Consider the following 22478-nt stretch of genomic DNA (forward strand, 5'->3'; position numbering starts at 1 on the left):
CATGAATCACAGACTTCAAGCAGTCATTGCAGGCAAAGAATATGCAACACAATACTAAGCGTGACTACTTTCATTGACATGACATTGCTGTGTCCCAAACATTATGGTGCCCTGAAATGGGGGGACTATGTATAAACACTGCTGTAATTTCTACAAGGTGAAACCAAAATGTATAAAAATGGCCTTTATTAAAATCTGACAATGTGCACTTTAACCACATGTGATTTGTTTTCTATTACAAATCTCAAATTGTGGAGTAAAGAGGTAAATAAATAAATGATGGGTCTTTGTCCCAAACATTATGAAGGGCACTGTAGCAAACATTCACAAATCTTTGGTAGTAACAAATGGCTTACATTTTTTTTGGCATTTATACACTTTAACTACTTGATTAATGAAGTAGCTGTGTTAGAATATTAAATTACAATGTTTATTACATTTGGTATAATTGAGGGAAACTAACGTTTTAAATAAAATATGCCTTAAATAATCAGGTATCATAAAACATACTCTTTCCAGAGTAATATTTTGATTGTTGTCTTTTATGAGGTGGAAATGAGCAGTCATTAATCACAACTCAGGACAATCAATAACCTTCAGAGCAATTGAAATTTGGATATGGAATTTCCGTGATCAAAATTCTTCAGGTACCTTTATCCAAAGAAAAAAAAACGGTCCATGAAATAACTTTGTAATGCCCTTGGTTCATACATCCAAGCAATAATTGTCTACAAAACCTACCAAAGGCCACGTAGACATGAAAGGCAACTCAGCAAATAAACAGTTCAGCACCTGCTGAAATACAGATAACAACAGAAGGGGAAATAGAAAAGTTGACTCTATAAGCAAAATTAAAATTAAACATACTAATTTGTACAAACCCAGAGAATAGTTTCAAAACGCGTGGTTTTGAAGTAAGTTTATTTGATAAGGAAAATCAAAGCGAAAAAAAAAATTAAAACAAATTAACTTCAACTTTGTTGGGATTATCAAATATATTTTCAGCACATCAAAGAATGACCAAAAGGTGGGGGAAAAGTGGAATAAAAATATTCCAAAATAATCCAAAAACCCATGTAACAAAGATATGGAAATTGTTTGTCATTCTGGTAAGTTGTAGAGTTGCAGACTATGGAAACAGGCCCCCTGGCCCAAGTTGCCTCTACCGACTAAGATGTCCCATCTATTCTAGTCCCACCTGCCCACGTTTAGCCCATACAGTTGCTCAGTAAGACTCTAAGGTAGTCATTAGTAGCTTTAGTTGTATTGCAAGTTCTTAGTTGCAGTGGTGCATCTCTCTGCATTGGTTCCAACTGCTTCCTGCATTTTAGTTGCTGGCTATTTTGATTGTGTAATTTGCTCAGACAATCAATGAGCTCTTGGCTCTTGATCACATCTGCACAGGCTGGGATACGCAATCTACCCAATGAAGATGGCTTCAAGACAAATACCATCTGTGTGGAATGCCGATTACTGTATGTGGGACTAGTGTAGCTGGGTCAAGTTGGGCAGAGTGGGCCAAAAGAAATACACTGGGCGGCCTGTTTCCATGCTGTATCACTCTATGGAAAAAAGGTTTAACAGAGTTGGACAATCTAATGTGTACATTGCGATGTACCTACACAGATATGTTCTGATAGAATAGTTCTGCCTCAACATCTTTAAATTTGATAGATTAATACTCAACCTACACAGCAGGGTTTGAAACCATGATATAACATTCAGTCTTGATGTTGGATCTCTAGTCCCGATTGTCAAAGAGATTTAAGGGCCTGTCCCACTGTACAAGCTAATTAATTCAAGAGTTCTCCCGAGTTTAAAAAAAAAACTACCTCGTGGTAAGCACGTAGAATGTACGTAGCGGCTATGTTGGAGCTCGGGACGTCTCCTAGCGGCTCGTTACGCTAACGGCAGGTACTCGGGAAACGGGGTAAGCTCGTGAAGTTTTTTCAACATGTTGAAAAATGTCCACGAGAGCCCCGAGTACCTACGAGCGGCTATTACCGTAATTCTCTGAGTTCGAATCAGGGGAAACTCGGGAGAACTCTTGAATTACCTCGTACAGTGGGACAGGCCCTTAACTGTTGCATGATTCCTATCCTTTATGCCAGCTTTTAAATGGGTGTACAGTAACTTTCCACAGACAGACCCAACCTCAGGAAGGCAGTTAAATGTGCATGGGTCCCATGAATGCAACAAAGTACAGAGAATGGGTTGCTTGACCAGTGAATTGCATCAAAATCCACCCTAAAATTCCACATGCACTCCTCTGTTGTTCAGTTAGCAATCTGCATAACAAACGCATTTTAAATTCCACCTTCAAGAATGTATATACATCCATAAAGTACCATTAAATTCCTTACTCTCAACCTAAATTAGTTTTGACACAAAGCTTTTTACGCTGCTCAATGCACTCGTTCTGTACTCAAATACACTTACAAACCTTGCTTACGGTAGGTACCAAGATGTACCAAGTATTTATTCTATCGTACTATATTACTGGGTGATTCAAACTTGGAACAAATAATGAAAACTAGGCTGCATTTGCCACCATTTGCATAGTAGATAAGGCACCATTCAAATGAATTTTTGGTTGTAATGCAAAATTACATAAAGTACTTCTATATCTTTCTCAATTTTTACATGAAATGTGTAGCTTAGTATGCTGCCCTCGGGCCCAATTTGAAATGACTCCAGCGGGAAAACGTTCACTGACTTAATAGTTTAAATCTTGTAATCCAACTGACCGATGACGAGTGTTCTGGTGAGTTTTTTCTAGGTGAACTGCATGTTTGCTTGGGCCCATCTTGCTGAACAGGGAATGTCATTCTGGTGAGATGTTCAGGGCTAACAGATTCTTTCCCACTCCTAGCTCTTCCAGAGTACATGCTAGCCATTGGTCCAGAAATCGGCGAGGCAACATAATCTTCCTTAATTGGTGGAACATAATCTTCCTTAATTGGTGGAATTCTATCATTGCTGAAGTACCTATAGAAGCAATCCTCATCTGAAAGAGAACAAACATCTCTTTAGAGACAGGAACTTAAGGGAAGATTAAATTACAGTTTATTTTATTGTCACATGTACCGAGGTACAGTAAATATTTTTTGTTGCATGCTATCCAGTCAGTAATTGTATGAATGACAAAGTATACAAGCCTTTTCCAGTGGTTAATGTAAAATCAGCACATCGAATATCCGACTTTAAGCATGTCCATTTGAAATTATCAGCAAGTATAATCGAAATTCATACATTTTTTTTTACACAGATTACAATAAAACAAGTGGACATTTCTAGTACAAACTGCACACTGTTAATCAAAGGTTCCTCACTGATTGCTTAATAAGATGCACGGTTGCTTGACCTGTACATTTATGGATGTTTATCCATTTGCGATAAATGTGGGCACAATTGGCCAACAAAGGTCCCATTGCAAAAGCCCACAGAAATCCCATGGGAAATGTGCAAGAAACGTTGCTTTGTCATTGTCTAAGGATCTGATCCCTCGCAGTTTGTTGAAACTATTGGGACAGAGCATAATATGAAGAGAAATGCATCCTGCATAAATGTGTTACACTAAAATCCAATTACATTTAGCGGAATTCAAGCTGGAAAGGGTACAGAGAAGATTTACGAGGAGTGGTACAACAAATGTAATAAGATACATCTGATAGGTGTATTATTGTAATTTTACTGTACTTCTAATAAAAATATAAAATAAATTAAAAAAAAAAAAAAATACGGTTGGTATATCTTTTTTTGGTTGGTATTCCGGAGTTTTGTGTTACAATAGAGCGATTGTTTTTCCTTTTTTTCTTTTCTTTCTAGGGTCTTATTTCCTTTCATTTGACTAGAGGGTGTGAGCTATAGGGAGAGGTTGAGTAGGCTGGGTCTCTATTCCTTGGAGTGCAGGAGGATGAAGGGTGATCTTATAGAAGTGTATAATATCATGAGAGGAATAGATCAGGTAGATGCACAGAGTCTATTGCCCAGAGTAGGGGAATCGAGGACCAGAAGACATAGGTTCAAGGTGAAGGGAAAAACATTTAATAGGAATCTGAGGGGTAAATTCTTCACCCAAATGGTGGAACAAATGCAAGAGGAGGTAGCTACGGCAGGGACGATAAGAAACAGTTAGATAGGTATATGGATAAGGACATGTATATTTGAGGGATATGGACTAAACACAGACAGATGGGACTAGTGTAGCTGGGAAATGTTGGCCCGTGTGTGCAAGTTGGGCCGAAGGGCCTGTTTTACAAAACAATCAAACTTTATTTATCCCAGGAGGGAATTTCCACACTGTATCACTCTTTGACTCTATGAACTGAAAGCCAAAACACAAATGAATTTGAAACCTATGAATATTGTAAACGCATAAACGGGTGAAAGATTTGCATAGCTTCTGACAAACCTTGCCTTCCTTGAACTCGGGGCCTTGGACAAACGTCAACTCCTCCCATCCAGCTCCGACCCACAGGCATTGACAAGGGTCGAGGTCTTCCTGTTAATAGCAAAAACATTTTTTTAAATTTGAGAATTTCACTTTCTGAAAATATCTAACAATTTATTTGAAAATTATCAACGTGAAATTAAGGATTTTAGGAAAATACAAAAATTAAGTGAATATTGATCTTTTGTCACCTGGAATCACAGCATTGAAACAGGCTCTTCGGCCCAATTTGTCCAAACCAACCACGATGCCCCATTTAAGCTAGTCCCATTTGTCCAGGTTTGGCCCAATCTTTCCATGTTCCTGTCCAAAAGTCTTAAATATTGTTGTATCGGTCCCAATCACCTCCTCTGGCAGCTCGTTCCACACACCTACTGTCAAAGTTGCCCCTCAGGTTCCTATTAAGTCTTTCCCTCTAATCTTAAACCTATGTCCTCTAGATCTCATTTCACCTATCCTGGGATAAAGACTGTGCATTTGCCCCATCTCATGATTTTACACAACTCTACAAGATCGCCCCTCAGCCTCCTACTTGTCCAGAATCTCCCAGTAGCTCGGGTCCTCAAGTCCTGATAACATCCTTGTAAATCTTATCTGCACTCTTCTCCAGCTTCGAGGCACATTTTCTATACCAGTGATCAAAACGGAATGTAATATCCCAAGTGCAGCCTCACCAACGTCTTGTACAACTGTAACATAATGACCCAAATCAAACCTGTTTCACCTACATCCACCTATCACTTGCCAGGCTTTATCATGCCCCGAGGTCTCTCTTCCCACTACTACAATCAGTCTGAAAGTTCCCCACCCAAAACGTCACTTATTCATGTCCTCCAGAAATGGTGCCTGACCCGCTGAGTTACTCGAGCACTGTGTGTTTTGCTTGTGATCCCATATTCTGCAGTTCCTCGTGTTCCAGCTTCGCTGCTGAATTCTTTGACCGATAAATGGCATCATGCTGAAGGCTTCCCTCACCGCCCCATCTGCCTGAGACGGCACATTTCAAAAGTTGATTTCTTCTGCTCCTATACAAGTGCCACTGTGATGCACGATTTACAAGAACAATGCCAACAACAATCCCTGCAGGGAGGCACAGCGGTAGGGTTGCTGGCTTACAGCGCCAGAGTCCCTGGTTTGATCCTGACTACGGGTACTGTCTGTGTGGAGCCTGTACGTTCTCCCCATGACCTGCGTGGGTTTTCTCAAAAACCTTCGGTTTCCTCCCACACTCCAAAGATGTACAGGTGTGTAGGTTAATTGGCTTGGCATGAATGTAAAATAGTCCCTGGTGTGTGTAGACTAGTGTTAATGTGCGGGCATCGCTGGTCGGCGTGGACTCAGTGGGCCAAAGAGCCGTGCTGTATCTCTAAACTAATACCTTGATTCAAATAACATTACACCTACTGAAATACTTCTCATTGACGCATTTTATTTTCACACCAGGTCACCCTGCCCAACCTGGAGGAATTAGATCACCATGAGACAAACAGACTGTTAGCAGGAAACTTAGCAGGTCAAGCAGCATCTGTGAATTCTGCCTGAGTTTCAGTGAAAGTCTATTTTTTATGCTGCAAATTTCAGCATTTGCTGTCATTTGTGACCAAAATGCCTCCTTTTCTGGAATTGAAGAACATCTACTTCCTCAACGAGTTCTTTGGTCACACCCTTGAACCATCCTCCTAAGCTTTGGTGCAGTTGATTCACGATATCCAAATTCTCCACACATGGGAGACATTCTCTGCAGACAGTCGGAATCTTTATAGCAGACATCTACCTACTGCTAGTGTACTGGGAATTGAAAAATAATCGGAGGAAAATAGGCACCTGCAGTGTTCAGAAGAAAACAAAAAATTGGAAACAAACCATATAAGCGTGTTTTGTCTCGTATTCTTGTGGGCATTGGCACTTCAAATGCATATGGAGGCAACTGATCATAATCTGCAATGGTAAACCGCCGTCTCTGGAATTCCTGATCGAGGAAAGAGTTGGGCGACTCTGACCCCTTGGGTACTGGCCTGATCGATCCATGTTTGCTGACCTCTTCATAATCAAGGTCCCCTTGGTCATTCCTGTGTATTAGAACAAAGCATTAATTTGATGTTATTTTTGGATTAGTCAACTAATTATCCCAAAGCAAAATGGTCACAATTATTTCAATTACAGAAACACTGTTCGTTAGTCTAAAGAACTTAATTGAAGGGCGGGGGAAGAACTTGTAATTAGCTTTGTCTAGCTAATGTGTGTTTTATACAGCTCAAATTACATGTTATAAATACCATGTGTAAGAAGGAACTGCAGATGCTGGAAAATCGAAGGTACACAAAAATGCTGGAGAAGCTCAGCGGGTGCAGCAGCATCTATGGAGCGAAGGAAATGGGCAACATTTCGGGCCGAAACCCTTCTTCAGACTGAAAATACCATGTTGGGATAACACTTGTGCACATTGTTTGAATCCTTAATGTACAAAAGGGCAATGAATGGAACTAGTAAACACATTTTTAACATCTGGACCAAGGCTTCCAAATTGAAATTGTGCTACATATATACATATCTACGGCTAATATAATGCAGTAGACGCAGAGTCCCCTTGTTGTGTAAAAACAGCCTTTTCAGACAATAAAACAAATCCTGCACTAATAACAGGATTGAGGGCCTGAGCTGTAGGGAGAGGTTGAGCAGGCCAGGAGTTTATTCCTTGGAGTGCAGGAGGATGAGGGGTGATCTTATAGAGCTGCACAAAATCATGAGAGGAAGAGATTAGCTAAGTGCACAGACTCTTGCCCAGAGTAGGGGAAATCAAGAATCAGAGGACATGGGTTTAAGGTGAGGGGGGTGATTTTTTTTTTTGCATAAAGGGTAATGAGTGCATGGAAAAAGCTGCCGGAGTAGATCGTCGAGGCAGGTACGATCGCAATGTTTAACAAACATTTAGACACGTACATGGATAGGGTCAGTGTAGAGGGATATGTGCAAAAGCAGGCGGGTGTGACTAGTGTAGATGGAGCATGTTGGTCGGAGTGGTCAAGTTGGCCAAAGGGACTGCTTCCACGGTGTATGACTCTAATAATAATAAAGTGCTGGAGTAAATCAGCATCTCTGGAGAAAATGGATTGGTAATGTTTTGGATTGGGAGCCTGCTACAATTTTAGTTTGCTTGTTTTGAAGAGCATAAATCAATATTCTCAAGTTTACACTGTGGGAATTTGCCAAATTAAACCAATTATTCTAGTAACTTCGCTGCTGTACAAAAAACATTTAAAAACCTTCAAAATCAAGCCAAACCAAACAATTTGTATTCCCTGCACACGTTAAGGCATCTGATAATATCAATGAGAAAACAGATTAACATTATTTGCTATTGTGCTGACTTAGATGGGGATGTACCAAAGTTTCAATTTGAAATGAAAGGCAACCTTCCACTGAGCAAGTACAACTGGAAAAAAACTTTGAAAGTCCTTGTTAAATCACAATTAAAAATATACTAGTTATAGACTTTATTGAACTACGTATGAATACTCACCAGAACCAATAAGTATTTTTATGAACAAGCGATAAATACTAAATTAGGATTCCAGGGATAGACACAAAATGCTGGAGTAACTCAGTGGGATAGGCAGCATCTTTGGAGAGAAGGAATGGGTGGCGTTTCGGGTCGAGTACCTTCTTCAGACTTGAGTTGGGGAAAGGGAAATTATAGAACAAATAAATGAAAGATATGCAAAATAAAAAGTAACGATGATAAAGGAAACAGGCCATTGTTAGCGGTTTGCTAGGTGAGAATGAGAAACTGGTGCGACTTGGGTGGGGGAGGGATGGAGAGAGAGGGAATGCAGGGGTTACTGGAAGTTAGAGAAATCAATATTTATACCAGGGATACTCATACTCTGCTTTAAAAGTGTCATAGAGTGGTTGATAGTCACCTCAGCATATCATTGTCTCAAGTTTCAAAATTATCAAATTTATTCTGAACAAATTGAGAGCATGAATTGAGTTGGGAAAATTCACGTGACGTTTCCTGCAAGTTGATTATTCGCTCCCAAGTTAAAGATGCTTGCGTTTGAAATATTCTTCAAAAGATTCACTTAGTTTGAGGAAACAATGATGCAACTCATCACATTATGCTTTGCATCCATGGTTGATAGTTCATCATCCATTCTTGACCAGTGGTTGCATCACTTTGCCCAACTAAGGCATAAAAATCTATTTTTTTAGGACAAATGTATGGGGAAAATAATTCAAACGTAATCATCCATAAAATGTAACACATCACCGACTCCATTTTCAGATTGCGTGCTTCTTGTCCTTTGCAAAACATGCCCTGTATAACTTAGTGAAAGAACTGCAGATGCTGGTTTAAATCAAAGGTAAACACAAAATGTTGGAGTAACTCAGCAGGATAGGCAGCATCCTTAGAGAGAAGGAATGGGCGACGTTTCGGGTCAAGAAACCGAAACGTCACCCATAGGGTCTCGACCTGAAACGTCACCCACTCCTTCTCTCCAGAGATGCTGCCTGTCCCGCTGAGGTATCCCAGCATTTTGTGTCGACCCTGTACAACTTCATTTTCCTTCTCCTGCTCCCTCAAATTGCCCGATCGACAGAGCCAACCAAGAATATAAGCTCCCTCTCACCATAATGGGTTTTGTTTCCGTAGTATTGAAAAGCTGCATTTAGTCTTACAAAGCATACCATTTTCAGCAGTAAACAGAAAAAAAAGCAAGGGCCCGGAAAATAAAGCATTTTCCAAAATGGGTATTTTTAAGGTGGAACATATTCTTGATTAGTAAGGGGATTAAGGGTTATTGTCCCACCTGAACAATAACAACTCCTACATCAGGTTGTTATTCATCGACTTCAGCTCTGCATTTAATACTGTGATCCCCGCCAGTCTGATCACCAAACTCAACGGCCTTGGCATCAACACCTCCCTCTGCAACTGGACACTGGATTTCCTCACTAACAGACCCCAGTCTGTTAGGATTAACAACCTCACCTCCTCCACTCTGACACTGAACACTGCCGTGCCACAGGGCTGTGTGCTTAGCCCACTCCTCTACTCCCTCTTCACCCATGACTGCGTCCCTATGTATGGCTCCAACTCCATTATAAAATTTGCCGATGACACCACGGTGGTAGGACTGATCAGGGAAAATAATGAATCAGCCTACAGGGAGGAGGTCCAACACCTGGCAGCTTGGTGTACCAATAATAACCTCGGCCTCAACTCAAAGAAGATGAAGGAAATCATTGTGGACTACCAGAAGACCAGAGGTGGCAGACACACCCCCATCCACATAAACGGGACTGAGGTGGAGCGCGTTTCCAAATACAAATTCCTCGGGGTACACATCTCTGAGGATCAGTCCTGGTCCCTCAACATCGCCAAACTGAGTAAAAAGGCACAGCAGCGCCTCTACTTTCTGAGGAGGCTTAAGAAAGCTCACCCGTCCCCCCAGATCCTGTCCAACTTCTACCGCTGTACCATCGAAAGCATCCTGACCACCTGCTTCATGGTATGGTACAGCAGCTGCACCACAGCTGACAGGAAGGCACTGCAACGGGTGGTGAAAACCACCCATCATATCATCGGTGCCCCGCTCCCTGCCATGGCTGCCCTTCACCGCACATTGTGTCTGAGGCGGGCTGGCAAAATCATTAAGGACCCCTCACACCCCAACCATGGACTGTTTGCCCTCCTCCCATCAGGGAGGCAGTACAGGAGCCTCAGGTCTCGCACAAGCAGGCTGAGGAACAGCTTCTTCCAAAATACCATTAGCCTGCTGAACTCACAGGCCTGGTGCTAATCCCCCCCCCTTCTCATTAGTATTATTTATAGTTTATATAATTTACAGTTAAGCTCTATTCACCAGAATATAGCACATGTCAATCTTTTATCTGTATATATGTATATGCCTATGTACATAGATGATTATATCCTCATTTGTATATACTGTTTTAATCAGCATTTTACTACTTTGCACTCTGGTTAGATGCTAAACTGCATTTTGTTGTACCTGTACTTGTATTTGTACAATGACATTAAAGTTGAATCTAATCTAATCTAAATGGGCACATGGCAGGAGAATGTGGTTGGGAGGGAAAGATTGATCAGCCATGATCAGCCACCCATTCAATGGGCCGAAAGACCTAATTCTGCTCCTATGACCTATGAAAAGTGACAACTAAACACTTTCATGGTCTTCACCTTCCCATTTTATCGACAGGAATCCAGAACAGATTAAGGTACGTGGGAATATGCGAAGTGAACAAGTCACCAGCATGACTCCATTATTCATTCCAATTTACCAATCAGAAATGCATTTCACATTTGAGTACACAAGATCGTCACGTTTTTACAATTCTCAACAATACGGTTCTACCAAAACCACCTCGAGGAGTTGGTCCTATAATCTCTACTCTCTCCAGCTTCATTACAAAGCACCCCAACCATCTTGCCACTAAACACTAGAATTACTCAAATTCTGTTGTCTTAGCAACTGCAAAAGATTTGCTTGTTATTTTTTGCAATTCTCGATCTTGTTAAAACACAATCCACTCCAGCAGTGTAAACTGGGCATTATTTCTAGAATAGAACAGTTCATATCACCAGAATGGCATGCAGAGCAAATTCTAGAATACGAATGGCCTACAACATTAGTTGAGAATTTCTGCTGTTAACATTGCCAGTTTCCTTTGAGGACATCTTAACATTTCCAGCTTATAAGGGATAAGACCATTCAGTCCATCAAGTCTACTTTGCCATTCAATAATGGCTGATCTATCTCTCCCTCCTAATCCCATTCTCCTGCCTTCTCCCCTCAACCCTTGATACCCGTACTAATCAAGATCTTTTCCCAGGGTAGGGAAATCAAGAATTAGAGGGCAGAGGTTTAAGGTGAGAGTGAAGACATTTAATAGGACCCCAAGGGGAATTTTCTTTCACTCAGAGGGAGTGGCTGAGGTAGGTATAATGACAAAATTTAATACACCTTTGGACAGGTTTATGAATTGGAACATTTTAGATCAATATGGACCAGGTACAGGCAAATGGGTTCAGCTTAGATGGGCATGCAAGAGGTCATTAGGTCATAAGTGATAGGAAATGGCAGAATTAGGCCATTCGGTCCATTAAGTCTAATCTGCCATTCAATCATGGCTGATCTATCTCTCCCTCCCAACCCCATTTTCACGCCTTCTCCCCATAACCCCCGACACCCATACAAAAACAAGAAATTCTCACAAGAAATTCCTACAAATCCAAGCTTCTGAAATCGTTAATGGAGTGGAGATGCCAAGCACAACTGAAAGTGAAGGGAATAATGCCAAAGATTCACAGTTTGCTTGGTCAGAATGGACTTGTATCCAAACAGCACATGTGCTAGGAATTAACCGGCTGGAAACAATAACATGCTGCAATAATTTCTGCTCATGTTCGATTATAAACCCGGAAAAATAAACATTTCCTTCAGAATGCAGCATTCCATAGAAATGCAGCTTCTATATGTACAATTGAAAGGTTACGTATAATATTGTTTGTCCTACTGAATTAACTTGTACGTCTTCTCCTTGGATCCTTTTTAGTTTATGCATTTGTTTAAAGGATATCCAATAAAACAGTTGGAAATGTCAATATGCCTTGTCAGATAAGAATGTCCTTGTGGGTCAATGCACAGACTATCAGCTTGCTGGCCTGAGGGTCCATTACAAGGTGTTGTAACTCAAGATATCTTGATAAAAAACTAACATATAAAGAAATGGCTGACAGACTGAAGGCGCCTCAAGGTAAATAGTTTTGAACACATCATTATTAAAATTAATTAGAATTGGCACTTTGAACAAATTTTACACCAGATTAGTAATATACCGCATGTTAAGGCTCAGAAAGCACAGAAATAGACCATCCCAGTAGCCCATGCTGATTGTGATACCCTTCTACATTAACTTAATTTGATTGTGTTAGCCCCATGTCCCGGTTTCATATCCAAGTACCTATCCAAATGTCTTTTAAATGTGGTAATTGTGCTTGTCCTTTCCACCTTCTCTGGACATTTGTTCCATACAAGCACCACCCAGTGTGTGAAAAAAAAAATTGCCCCTTGACCGTTACATTTCTCCCTTCCCATCTGAAACTTTTGCCCAATAATTTAAAAAACTCCCCTGCATTAGGAAAAAGGCCACCCACTCCATCTTTGCCCCTCAATTTTATGTCTCCATAAGGTCACTCCTCAACCTCCTACATTTCAGTGAGAAAATCCAGTCGATCCCTTTTTTGCCTTATAAGTAAAACTCTCTCGGGCAACATTCACCAGGTTAATCCCCGGGATGGCGGGACTGTCATATGAGAAAACATTGGAAAGACTGGGCTTGTGTTCACTGGAATTTAGGATGAGAGGGTATCTGAAAGAAACGGATAAAATTATAAATGGACTAGACAAGCGAGATGCAGGAAAAATGATGGGGGAGTCCAGAACCAGGGGCCACAGTCTAAGAATACAGGGGAGGACATTTAAAACTGAGATGAGAAAAAACTTTTTCACCCAGCGAGTTATGAATCTGTGGAATTTTCTGCCACAGAGGGCAGTAGAGGCCAATTCACTGGATGAATTTAAAAGAGAGTTAGATAGAGCTCTAGGGGCTAGCATAGTCAATGGGTATGGGGAGAAGGCAGGCACGGGTTACTGATTGTGGACAATCAGCCACGATCACAATGAATTGCTGTGCAGGCACAAACGGCCAAATGGCCTTCTCCTGCACCTATTCTCTATGCTTTTCTGTAACATTCTGGGTGAATCTCTTCTGGTGCTACCACAGCCTTCTTGCAGTGCCGACTAACATAATACACAATAGTTCAAGTGCACACTGATTAACGTTTTGGTCACCTGCTTCAGAAACATCCCAACTGTTATACTCAATTGGCTCAGTCTGTGAAGGCACTCTTCAGGAGGCACAGCACCGACTTAGTCCCCCTACACATCAACGGCGAGTGTGTGGAGAGGGTCAACACCTTCCGGTTTCTCGGCGTCCATATCGCTGCTGATATCTCCTGGACAGACAACACGACAGCGGTCATCAAGAAGGCTCAGCAGCGGCTGCACTTCCTGAGGGTCCTCAGGAAGCACAACCTGGACTCTAACCTGCTGCTGACCTTCTACCGCTCGTCCATCGAGAGCCTGCTGACATACTGCATTACAGCATGGTATGGCAGCTGCACCATGGCAGACAGGGAGAGGCTTCAGAGGGTAACTTGGACAGCGCAGAGGATCATTGGCTGCCCTCTCCCCTCCCTGATGGACATCTACACCTCCCGCTGCCTTAGCAGGGCAAAGAAGATCATCAAAGACAGCTCCCATCCTGCGTTTGGACTGTTTGACCTGCTGCCCTCTGGAAGGCGCTATAGGTGCATCAAATCCAGGACAAATAGACTCAGAAATAGTTGCTTTCCGAGAATTATAACTACTATTAATTTAATTCACACATGCACTGACTTCACTGCCCAACACCACGGACTTCCATCTGTATATATGTATATATGTATGTAGCGCCGCAGAAATTGTGCACCTATCCCCCCCCCCCTTCTCCCTTCTGTTTTTTTGTTTTTCTGTCTCTTGTTTTTTGTGCTAAATTGTATGTATGCACCGAGTACGAGCAGCTTTGTTTCACTGTACATGTATAGTGACAATAAATGGCATATATATTATATTATATATATATATATATATATATATATATATATATATATATATATATATATATATATATATATATATATATATATATATATTAACCTTATTCAACATGATCTTGCACCTCAGGGCCCCTTCGCACAGAGGTCACCGCCATTTACTGTACATGTCCTGTTAATATCCAATGTTGTAAAATGCAATAACATTCATTGAATTCTATCTGCCACTTTTCTGCACAGTTTTCCAACTGACCCATATTCCTTTTTCTTCTTCCGTTAAACTTAAATCGGACCACCTACCTGCTTATACAAGTGATGCAAAAATAGAACAAATAACAATGGTCCCAGCACCAATCCCCATGGAACATTACTGGTCACAAATCCTCCAGTCAGAAATACATTCCTTGACTATTACCTTCAGCCTCCTATCAATAGGGTGCCGCAGCAGTAGAGTTGCTGCCTTACAGCGCCAGAGACCCGGTTTCCATCCTGACTACGGGTGCTGTCTGTACGGAGTTCGTACCTTCTCCCCGTGATCTGCGTGGGTTTTCTCCGATATCTTTGTTTCCCTCCCACACTCCAAAGGCGTACAGGTTTGTAGGTTAACTGGCTTGGTATAAGTGTAAATTGTTCCCAGTGTGTGTCTGGTGGTGGCCCCTTGTAGACGATGATAGCATGGTTGGGCAGTCACATATCTTGTGAGGTGAAGTGTGGCTCATGAGTCCGATGTGCAAGCCACACACACAGGAGCAGCGGAGGCACATGGAGGGGGGGGGCTTTAGGGTTCCTGTCTCTGACACGAACGAGTCGGCTTCAGTGATTGTCCTCAAAACTGCTGACCGCTTGGTATAAAACTGCTTGGTATAAATGTAAAATTGTCACTAGTGTGCGTAGGATGGTGTTAATGATAGTGTTTATTAATGATTTGGACGAGGGAATTGAATGCAACATCTCGATGTTTGTGGATGACACGAAGCTGGGGGGCAGTGTTAGCTGTGAGGAGGATGCTAGGAGGCTGCAAGGTGACTTGGATAGGCTGGGTGAGTGGGCAAATGCATGGCAGATGCAGTATAATGTGGATAAATGTGAGGTTATCCACTTTGGTGGCAAAAACAGGAAAGCAGACTATTATCTGAATGGTGGCCGATTAGGAAAAGGGGAGATGCAATGAGACCTGGGTGTCATGGTACACCAGTCATTGAAAGTAGGCATGCAGGTGCAGCAGGCAGTGAAGAAAGCAAATGGGATGTTAGCATTCATAGCAAAAGGAGTTGAGTATAGGAGCAGGGAGGTTCTACTGCAGTTGTACAGGGTCTTGGTGAGACCACACCTGGAGTATTGCATACAGTTTTGGTCTCCTAATCTGAGGAAAGACATTCTTGCCATAGAGAAGGGTACAGAGAAGGTTTTCACCAGACTGATTCCTGGGATGTCAGGACTTTCATATGAAGAAAGACTGGATAGACTCGGCTTGTACTCGCTAGAATTTAGAAAATTGAGGGGAAAATCTTGTAGAAACGTACAAAATTCTTAAGGGGTTGGACAGGCTAGATGCAGAAAGATTGTTCCCGATGTTGGGGAAGTCCAGAACAAGGGGTCACAGTTTAAGGATAAGGGGGAAATCCTTTAGGACCGAGATGAGGAAAACATTTTTTCACACAGAGAGAGTGGTGAATCTCTGGAATTCTCTGCCACAGAAGGTAGTTGAGGCCAGTTCATTGGCTATATTTAACAGGGAGTTAGATGTGGCCCTTGTGGCTAAAGGGATCGGGGGGTATGGAGAGAAGGCAGGTACAGGATAGCGAGTTGGATGACCAGCCATGATCATATTGAATGGCGGTGCAGGCTCGAAGGGCCGAATGACCTACTCCTGCACCTAATTTCTATGTTTCTAATGTTTCTAATGTGCAGGGATCGCTGGTTGGTGCAGACTCAGCGGGGCGAAGGGCCTGTTTCCGAGCTATATCTCTAAACTAAACAACAAGCCAACTTTGAATTGGCTAAAGAAGGATCTTGACCCGAAACGTCACCTATTCCTTTTCTCCAGAGATGCTGTCTGACCCGCTGAGTTACTCCATCTTTTTGTGTCTATCTTCAAGCCAACTTTGAATCCCATGTGCTGTCAGCTTGTGTGGAAAGTTGTCTAATGTCTTGCTGAAGTCCTACGTAAAGAATGTCCACCACCACATCTTTGTTTGGACAGTCGATGAATTAGGTGCTAAAAATATAAACTGTTCTCCATCTTGCCGGACAAGTATTGCTGTGGTGTGAAACAGTGAGGGGAGTTTGATGGGCCAGATGTTTCCTTATGCCATATCAGTGACACATTAGACATAATGGAACTAAGTGTTACTTTTTTTTCGCACCACACCGTCGATAGGATGATACCATATCACACATATCTGGTGTATAGTGTGACGTGTGATATGGTTTGCATACCTTATATCAAACAACTGCCTCGCCTTTGCTGCAAAGCAGGTCCCACATTCCAGCAATACTGAAGATAATACAAAAAGCAGCGCTTAAAGAATCATGAGAATGAAAACAAGGCTATTCGGCCCAACAAATCCATCAGTCTTACAGCAAACATGCCAACTGCTATTTCTGCACTTTTTTTTTGCTCAATACTAGTTCCCCACACCCATCACGCACTCACCCAATTCACCTTTCAAGTCTTTCTGGGATTGCATTCCAAGTCATAACATACTGCGCAATTAAGGCATTTCATGACTGCTGCCTCTGGTACTTTCGACAATCATCTTACATTGATATCTGCGCGTTTTGAGACGTTTCTGCCACTGGAAACAGATTCTCATTGTAACAAATCATTCCATTTTCAACCTTTATCCACCCCTCCTGCACGGAATAAAACCTGCAGCTTCTTCACATTACATCTGTCCACCATTCCAAATGTTATTCCAGTTAAACTCTATATCTTCTCAAAGTCCGTGACTCACTTTAAGTATCATGTCCCACAACATGCCTTAGTGGTTTACATACAGAATATCCTCTAGGATTCTGCTGATAAAGACAAGAATAATTATAAGTTCAAGAAGGAACTGCAGATGCTGGAAAATCGAAGGTACACAAAAAAGCTGGAGAAACTCAGTGGGTGCAGCAGCATCTATGGAGCGAAGGAAATAGGCAACGTTTCGGGCCGAAACCCTTCTAAACTAAAATAATAATTATATGCCTAGGTTAATGAAATACCTTTAGGGCTAGTCCCACTTTCCCAAGTTACAAATTCTCCCGAGGTTTCCCCTTAATTCAAACTCGGAGATGCCAGCTGTAGGTATTCGGGGCTATTTTTTTTTACCCGGCTAAAAAAACGTCCCGACTTACCGGATGCCCCGAGTACCTACGGCTGGCATTACGAGCCGCTACGAAATATCTACGGACTCGCTACGGACATTCTCCGAGTTTGAATCATGGGGAGAATTTGTGAGTAATTCGGGAAAGTGGGACGGGGGCTTCTTTTAACTTTTGCCACTTGGTCGAGGTCACCTCACCATTTTAGCTCAAATAAATCACTTCACACTTTGACAAGTTAAATTTCATCTGCCACAGATCTGCTCATTTTACCAATCACCAAAAAGAGCTGAAAATGTTCGACTCAGCAGTTTCATTCTCTTCCCGATTCCAACCCAAGGTCTTCAATTTGAAGCATCAACACCATTTCACTTTCCAGGACAGACACAAAATGCTGGAGTAACTCAGCGGGTCAGGCCACAACTCTGGAGAAAAGGAACAGTTGACGTTTTGGGTCGAGACCCTTCTTTAGACCGAGTCAGGGGAGCGATAAACGAGAGAGATAGAGCAAATGAAGGAAAAATATGCAAAAAAAGTAACAGTGATGAAAGGAAACCATCCACTGCTGGCTGTGGGTTAGGTGATAATGCGTTGCACAATGAAACTCAACAGGACAACAGTGAAACTAGTACGACAACTAGGGTGAGGGAGGGATGAAGAGAGATGGAAAACAAGGGTTACTTGAAGTTAGAGAAATCAACCTCAACCTCATTTGCCTTTACACTTATTTTCTCCCACTAGTGTTCCTTCCCATCCTCTCTATGCCAGGGGTCACCAACCTTGTTCTGCATAGGGGCCGGGACGCATGTCTGCGCGAGGATGGCGGGCCACATCTATCACGTGTACACATGGATCATACCCGCATCCCGCCCCGGATGGCAGGCATCAAATCACGTGTTCACAGAAGGTAGACAAAAATGCTGGAGAAACTCAGCGGCAGCCTCATGCAATCCTTGCATGTCTCATCCGCTGAGTTTCCCCAGCAATTTCATCTACTTTAGGTTTTTCCAGCATCTGCAGTTCTTTCTTAAACATGTTCACAGAAGATGTGCGGCCAGGCCGGCGGCTTTGCGCAGGATGCGGTACAGCCAGAGCTCGCCAGACCAGATGATTGCAGGGGAAAAACAAATCCGCCTGCGAGTCAGATGATTTCGGTTTACGGGCCTCATTCGCCCCGGGGGAGGCCGTAGGTTGCTGACCCCTGCTCTATGCCACACTCTGGCTCTGCATTTCAATCCTCATCTCCCCGATCATCAGATGCACCCTTATATCTCCACTGCACCACCAGCCTTGGTTACCATCTCCGCTCATCCCTCCTTAACTTTATCCAGTTCTTGCCCCACTCTTTCCCTCATCAATGTTGCATAGCTTTCTTCCCCCCCCCTTTATTTATCAATCTGAAGAAGACTGCCATCCAGAAACATCTGTCCTTTTTTCCCTCTACAGATGCTGCCAGACCGACCAAGTTCCTCACTGAGAATCCTTCCCCCATTTTTGCCCTTTTAACAAAAAAACTTGATTATAGCGTTTATCAGAATAAAAGAACATCAATGTCCATTGTAAGTGTGATGCCAAACAAAAATTGGAGGAACAGCACCTCATATTTCGCTTGGGCAGCTTACAACCCAATGGTATGAATATTGATTCCTCTAATTTCAAGTAACCCTTGCATTCCCTCACTCTCGCTCCACTTCCACCCTGGACGTTGTAAGGATCAATGGAAGATGGGAATAAGGCTTAAACACGTTTCAAAATCTCTACTTAATTATGGTTATAACGCAAAAATACGTATCCTTAAATATTAATGGCACCATCCCACCAAAAATATTTCAATATCTGGAAACGGTTTTGGAAGAAATGCGACTCCCTACTCAACAGGTTCTCTTTTATAAGTTACATATGGAAGAATCATTCCCTCACTGTAGTCCTGGATCAATGGAAGATGGGTTTAATGGTTTAATGTCTACCAACGATCAAAATGTGGTATGCGACTCCCTCTAACAGACCAATTCTTATTGACTTTATCATCTAGCATATGGTCACATAGAAATAAAATGTTTTAGCCAGGTCGAGTGGCCTGGACCATAAAATATGTTGATCTTTTAACCTTTTCCTACTTTTCTTTTTACATATCTTTCATTCTTCTTCGTTCCTTCTTTCGGACTAGTCACGCAAACTATGATCCTACTCTTTTCTTCCTTATTCCCCAACAAGAGGTGCTGTGGTACCACTCTTAGTCTAAGAAAAATAAATTAAAAAAAACTTTAAAAAAAACTTGATTACCTTTCCCCCCCCCCCCGACTCAGTCTGAAGAAAGGTCTTGATCCAAAACATTACCTATTCCTTTTCTCCAGAGATGCTGCCTGACTGGCTCAGTTACTCCAGCCTTTTGTGCCTATCTTTGGTTCAAACCAGCATCTGCAGTTCCTTCCTACACATCAATGTCATTACTCTGCCTGCGTAACCTCCGATACAATAGCACATCTCCGATGTTACCAAACTATCTTCAGCAGCTGGAGCTCCCAATGTCAAAGTTTAACAATGTCACCGAAAAGTTTGGAAAAAAAGTGAACAGCTACATTCCAAGAGGATTTTCCGGATTTAAGAAGAAACTCGAGTGTTTTGTGCAGTCTTTTGCAAAGCATCTTGATCAACTTTATGCAAATCGGGTTGAAATCAAGATCAGACTTGTACAAGTACAAGTTTAAATGAAGTCAAGCTCTCAAGATGGATGTGCTTATAGATTCAATCAATGATACATGCAGTGAGATATCACCCCAAGTGTTTTGATTCACTGAAGAAGCATAACTATCAAGGGAGGAGCGAGTGGGGAAAATACCACAGGGTTGCATTTTGCCATTCGGTACCATTATTAAACATATTAGTTATGCTAGGGTAAAAGGCTTCCAGAATCATGACAGTGTTCTCATTTACTAGTAATTTGCTTCGCCTGGTCTGGGTGAAAATACAGTATTCAACTGTCTCACCAACTTTTCACTATTTAAAAGATACTAAGGAACGAGCTACAATCCACATCAGCTTTTATCTCTACAATTTAATCAATAGTGAAGGAATTAAAAGCAAAGGCCAAGAACCCAACTGGGTAGCTGGCAGTAAATGACAGCAGAGGTAGTAGTAGTGTTGCCATATGCATATTTTAACACCGCTACACCAAATGTTGCACTGACACAAGTGCAGATGTGAAATGCTAATTTTCTCTGTGGGGATTAGAGTCTCTGTGCCAACTTTAATGATAAGAAATGATAATGATAGGTTCCCGATGTTGGGGGAATCCAGAACCAGGGGCCACAGTTTAAGAATAAGGGGTAGGCCATTTAGAATGGAGATGAGGAAAAAACCTTCTCACCCAGAGAGTTGTGAATCTGTGGAATTCTCAGCCTCAGCAGGCAGTGCAGGCTGATTCTCTGGATGCTTTCAAGAAAGAGAGTTAGATAGAGCTCTTAAAGATAGTGGTGTCAAGGAATGTGGGGAGAAGGCAGGAGCGGGGTACTGATTGTGGATGATCAGTCATGATCACAGTGAATGGCAGTGCTGGCTCGAAGGGCCAAATGGCCTATTCCTGTACCTATTGTCTATAGATATAAGAAGCCTTTTGTTCTGCTGGTTCAATGGCTCTCATACCGTGGAGTGTATGGAACAACCGGTGGTGGTGGGATGTACAAATCCTTAATGGCAGGCTTGTCCTTCTTTTGAGTCATCTCCATGGTGCTGGCTGTGGATGGAGTTGCAGTCTGAGGAGGGCTGGTCTGCAAAAGACAAAGTGGAAGACAAAATATTTACTGTGCATTGAGGCGGTGGGGCCAGTCGAGCAAGATATAAGGAGCACGGTCAAAGTCTACAAAGCCACAGAGCTTCTCATCGGTTCCTGACTATTGCTGCTAGTAATAAGAAACACATCATAACTTCCTCCACATCTGTTTTAACAGTTTTAGCTTCTACTTCAGAATATAAAACAGGGATTCGCAGACCGCTGCTGCTGCTGAGTCGGAGGCTGCTACTGCGGGTCTGCGGACGGCTCGGACGACCCCGCGCGGCTCCCTGGAGGGAGACCGCTTTTCGGGCTGCTGCAACAGCGAATTCTCCCGCCCGTGTTGCGGGGTCGAAGAGCTCCTGGAGCGGGGCCTGACACCATTGCCCCGCGCGGCTGGAACGGCTGCGGGACTTTGCGATCGCACACCGGGGGCTCCAACATCAAGGGTGTCAGCGGGTTCAATGGCCGGGGACAATCGCCATCGCCAGCCGGGGGCTTTGAGACTGTGACATCGGGGGGGGGGGGGTTAGGAGTGGAGAGATAGTTTTTTTGGCCTTCCATCACAGTTATGTGATGGATGTTTATGTTAAATGTAATTATGTGTGTAATGATGGACTCTTGACTCTTGACAGCAGCAGAAAATATTGGAGCAGACAGGAGAATGGGGTTTGATCAGCCATGATCGGATGGCGGAGCAGACTTGATGGGCCAATTGTCTTAATTCTGCTCCCATCACTTATGAGTTGACAATAATGTGAACCCCTGCAAATATCTCCAATGAAATGCCAGAAACCTCGAGTTCTTTGTTACCTGCACAGCTGGTGGCTTCCAACGCATGTTCTTCAGAGGAGCTGGAGTCAAGTTGCATGTGTTTGCTGGCCTTTTCTTCAACAAAAGCAACACACCTGCAGGGTCCTCACGAAGTTTGCCAACAAGATTTTTCAGCTGCCACCCAACCTTTTAACAGCAGACAACAAAATAAGGTCTGAATTACTAAAGAGTTACTTTAACAAATGCCAATTTTCCACAGGAAACCCCACATATAGTCTTGCGTTTACATCAAGCACAATGATATTAAAAAAAATCTGCATCCGTGACATCCAGTTAATGAAAGTGTGTTATTGGTCACTTCAATCTTTTAATTTATACTTTGCAGGTAAAAATCTAAATGTATCAGAAAACATGAACAGTGAAGGGCTTAGAAACAGAAAACTTCTTAGTGTAATTAAATTTGAATATCCTAAAGCGCTAAGAATTTGCAT

The 22478-nt window shown here is 42.4% G+C and overlaps 1 protein-coding gene across 2 annotated transcripts in view; it reads right to left on the bottom strand.

Moving 5' to 3' along the window:
* The window catches only part of cnksr3 (cnksr family member 3), a 106643-nt gene that overhangs the window by 2270 nt on the left and 81895 nt on the right, over positions 1-22478 (bottom strand). Inside the window, exons 9-14 of one of the 2 annotated variants that reach the window (XM_055639989.1) lie at positions 22027-22173; positions 21087-21211; positions 6317-6522; positions 4415-4504; positions 2748-3007; positions 1-651 (exon numbers count right to left, since the gene is read on the bottom strand). The exon at positions 1-651 is cut by the window's left edge and continues 2270 nt beyond it. In XM_055639989.1, coding sequence (XP_055495964.1) covers positions 634-651; positions 2748-3007; positions 4415-4504; positions 6317-6522; positions 21087-21211; positions 22027-22173 — 846 coding nt within the window. In that variant the 3' untranslated portion in view covers positions 1-633. Of the gene's footprint in view, positions 3008-4414; positions 4505-6316; positions 6523-21086; positions 21212-22026; positions 22174-22478 lie in introns of both variants that reach the window. The other variant, XM_055639988.1, reaches the window with a different exon arrangement.

Source organism: Leucoraja erinacea, chromosome 8, assembly GCF_028641065.1.
Source record: "Leucoraja erinacea ecotype New England chromosome 8, Leri_hhj_1, whole genome shotgun sequence".
Classification (NCBI taxonomy): domain Eukaryota; kingdom Metazoa; phylum Chordata; class Chondrichthyes; order Rajiformes; family Rajidae; genus Leucoraja; species Leucoraja erinaceus.